Source organism: Galeopterus variegatus, unplaced genomic scaffold (assembly GCF_000696425.1).
Source record: "Galeopterus variegatus unplaced genomic scaffold, G_variegatus-3.0.2 Scaffold9354, whole genome shotgun sequence".
Taxonomy (NCBI): domain Eukaryota; kingdom Metazoa; phylum Chordata; class Mammalia; order Dermoptera; family Cynocephalidae; genus Galeopterus; species Galeopterus variegatus.
The window spans coordinates 14,277-16,797 of NW_007735465.1; the positions used below are offsets into that span (position 1 = coordinate 14,277).

At 66.8% G+C, this 2,521-nt stretch overlaps 1 protein-coding gene across 1 annotated transcript in view; it reads right to left on the reverse strand.

Moving 5' to 3' along the window:
- The window catches only part of TNNI2 (troponin I type 2 (skeletal, fast)), a 2,244-nt gene extending 1,674 nt beyond the window's left edge, over positions 1-570 (reverse strand). The window contains exons 1-3 of the mRNA XM_008593574.1: positions 547-570; positions 433-462; positions 274-280 (exon numbers count right to left, since the gene is read on the reverse strand). Coding sequence (XP_008591796.1) covers positions 274-280; positions 433-440 — 15 coding nt within the window. The 5' untranslated portion in view covers positions 441-462; positions 547-570. The remainder of the gene's footprint in view (positions 1-273; positions 281-432; positions 463-546) is intronic.
- Positions 571-2,521: the final 1,951 nt, after the last annotated feature.

Below are 2,521 nucleotides of genomic sequence, written 5' to 3' on the forward strand. Positions count from 1 at the left end.
GGTGGGGGCGGGGAGCGGAGACAGCAAAGAAGAAGCGATTCCCCCTGGATCCAGCCCACAGCCCCACTTCCCCTGCCCAGAAGGCCCCGGGCGGGCGGGCGCGGCCGCTTCCTGTCTTTCATCAGCGTCTGGGTGTGCGGGGCACTTTCGCCAGGGTTGGGGGAGGGCTGGAGTGGCTTCCCTGAGCCTCAGGTTTTGACGCTCCCGTGACCTCCGACCTATCTGGAGTGTGGGGGTCCCCTCCCCGCCCACGTCCCCCGGGCAGGCACTCACCTCCTCACTGTCCCAGGGGGGTGGTGTCGGGGGTGGGGGAGAGAAGAGAGAGGTTAGGGCCGAGGCTGGCGGGGAGCTGGGAGGGGCTGGGCTGGGCAGGCCGGGCAGGGGTGAGGGCGGTGGGTGGCGGGGCGCACGCTGGGGCTGGGGTACACTTACTCCCCCATCCTGAGGTCCTGAGCTTCGAGCCTGTGGGAGAGACAGGCAGAGGTGCCAGGGCCCGTCTGGACCCCCACGAACGTGGCACCCCAGGCCTCCCTCCCGCCCCCCCACCTCCTTAGAGGGCGATGTCTTGGAATTCCCTGGGGTAAGAAGTGAGAGGAGAAAGTGCTCCCAAAATGTCCAAGGCGGGGCCTGAGGAGCTGCAGCTGTCCCCGAGGGCGGGGTGGGGCGGCTGGCACAGGTGGCCTCGGAGTGAGGCTGCTATTTTTAACTCTGCTCCCCTGGCTTCGGGCCTAAGTGCATGCAGGAAAGGACTCCACAGTTTGGCCTGGGGGCTTGGGGCTTAGGGTCACCCAGCCCACCAACTCTCCCTCCAGCGTCCCCAGGAGTGAGTCCTGGACATCAGGGGCCTGTCCAGGACCCCTGCCCTGTCCTAGCTGCCTCCCCAAGCATCTCTTTCTTCTCACTGCCAGCTCTGTGGACACCGCCAGAGAGGGCTGCTGGCAGCAGACCCCAGGACCCCCAGCCCCTGCCCCAGGAAGTCCTCCTGCAAGCCAGCTCGAGTGACACCCTGGCCTCCACGGGCCGGGCTGGGCCTCACCTAGAGTCTGGGCAGCAGGGCAGGGAGCGAGGTCAAGACGGCAGCGGCGAGCTGGGCGGGTGGGCCCGGTGGGAGGGGTATAAATGTCCTCCCCAGGCTGGGCCCCTGCTCAGAAAGGGCATGGAGGCCTCCTCAGACCAATGGGGTCACAGAGAGCCAGAGAGGCCTCTCCACCTGCCCAGGCCGCCGGCCGCGTGCTGCCACCCTGTCCAAGAAGTCTTGGGGGGGGGGGCGCTGTGGTCAGGTTGCTCTATTTAGGGCTCAGTGACGAGTCTGAGATGCCGCCCCGTTCTTGCAAGGAGCCTGAGGACAGCGTGCCTGCCTTTGCTCCAGGCTTTGCTGAGGCAGCAGCTCCGGGGTCAGCGAAGGGTCACTCACGCAGAACCTCAACCCCAGCGCCCCCTCTCCCCTAAGCCAGTGGGCCTGCCCCCTGGTGTGGCCCGTCGTGGACCTTCCTTGCCATTCCCCATGGCAGCCCAGGGCTGGCTCTTCAGGCACAGCCGGCCCTGTCCCTCTTGTCTTCAAGCCTAGCTCCTGGGAAAAGGCCGGGACCCCCAAACACAGCCTCCCAGGCCCTGTCACAGCAGCCAGGGGTGCAAACCTGCCTTCTTACCCAGAGAGCAGGGGCAGGAGCAGGGGGTGCCCTGGACACGCAGCCTGCCCCTCCTGGCCCTGCCTGCAGGCCCCTCCCAGCCCTGCCTCAGGCCCCTCTGCAGAGGCAACTCGGAACACGTCCTTCACGTAAGGAGAGCAGGCGCCACCGCCCTGGAGCCTCTCAGTGACCTGTGGGGGCCTGAGGCCCATCTGGCTGCCTGGGCAGGCCCTGCAGAGCCCTTCTCACCCCGGCCCAGGGCCCCAACCCTGCAGAGGCACCCTGGGACCGTGACTTGGCACCCTCTCTGAGCAGTGGGGCGCCTGGCCCCAGCTCTGCTGGCTTCTCAGGCTGTGGGGAGGATCAGAGGAGATACGAGATGCAGGAGGCTTTGCAGACACTAAAACCCTCCAGATGTGTGGGATTAGGAGGCACGTCCCGGGCCAGGGCTGAGCCCCCAAGGGCCCCAGGCAGCTTCCGAAGGTGTCTACTGCCCCCTGCTGCTCGCATGGAGGAGGCCCTGCAGCTGCTGGTACCGAAAAGTGCTGGGGTCCCCTCTGTCTGCTGTCACTAACCCCACACGCCACCCGATTGTCCCCTGTATCCCTGCAGGGCTGCTGCAGCTCCCTTCTCCTATGCCGTCCCCAAGTCTCCAGCCCCCGCAGATGGGGAGGGTCCCCGCCTCCTGGTCTCTTTCCAGCTAGGCCCAGAGGAGATCTGTGTTTCTCCCGGGGCTGCCCCCACCCCACCCAGGACTCAGGCATTGGTCGGAGGCCTCAGGGCCAGGCTGAGTGTGCAGAGGAGATACTCCTCCGTCCTTGGGAGGGGGCTGTGGTGCTGAGGGGGAGCCTCGCCCTGTTTCTGTGTCCCTGCAGGACTAGAGCAGGACACAG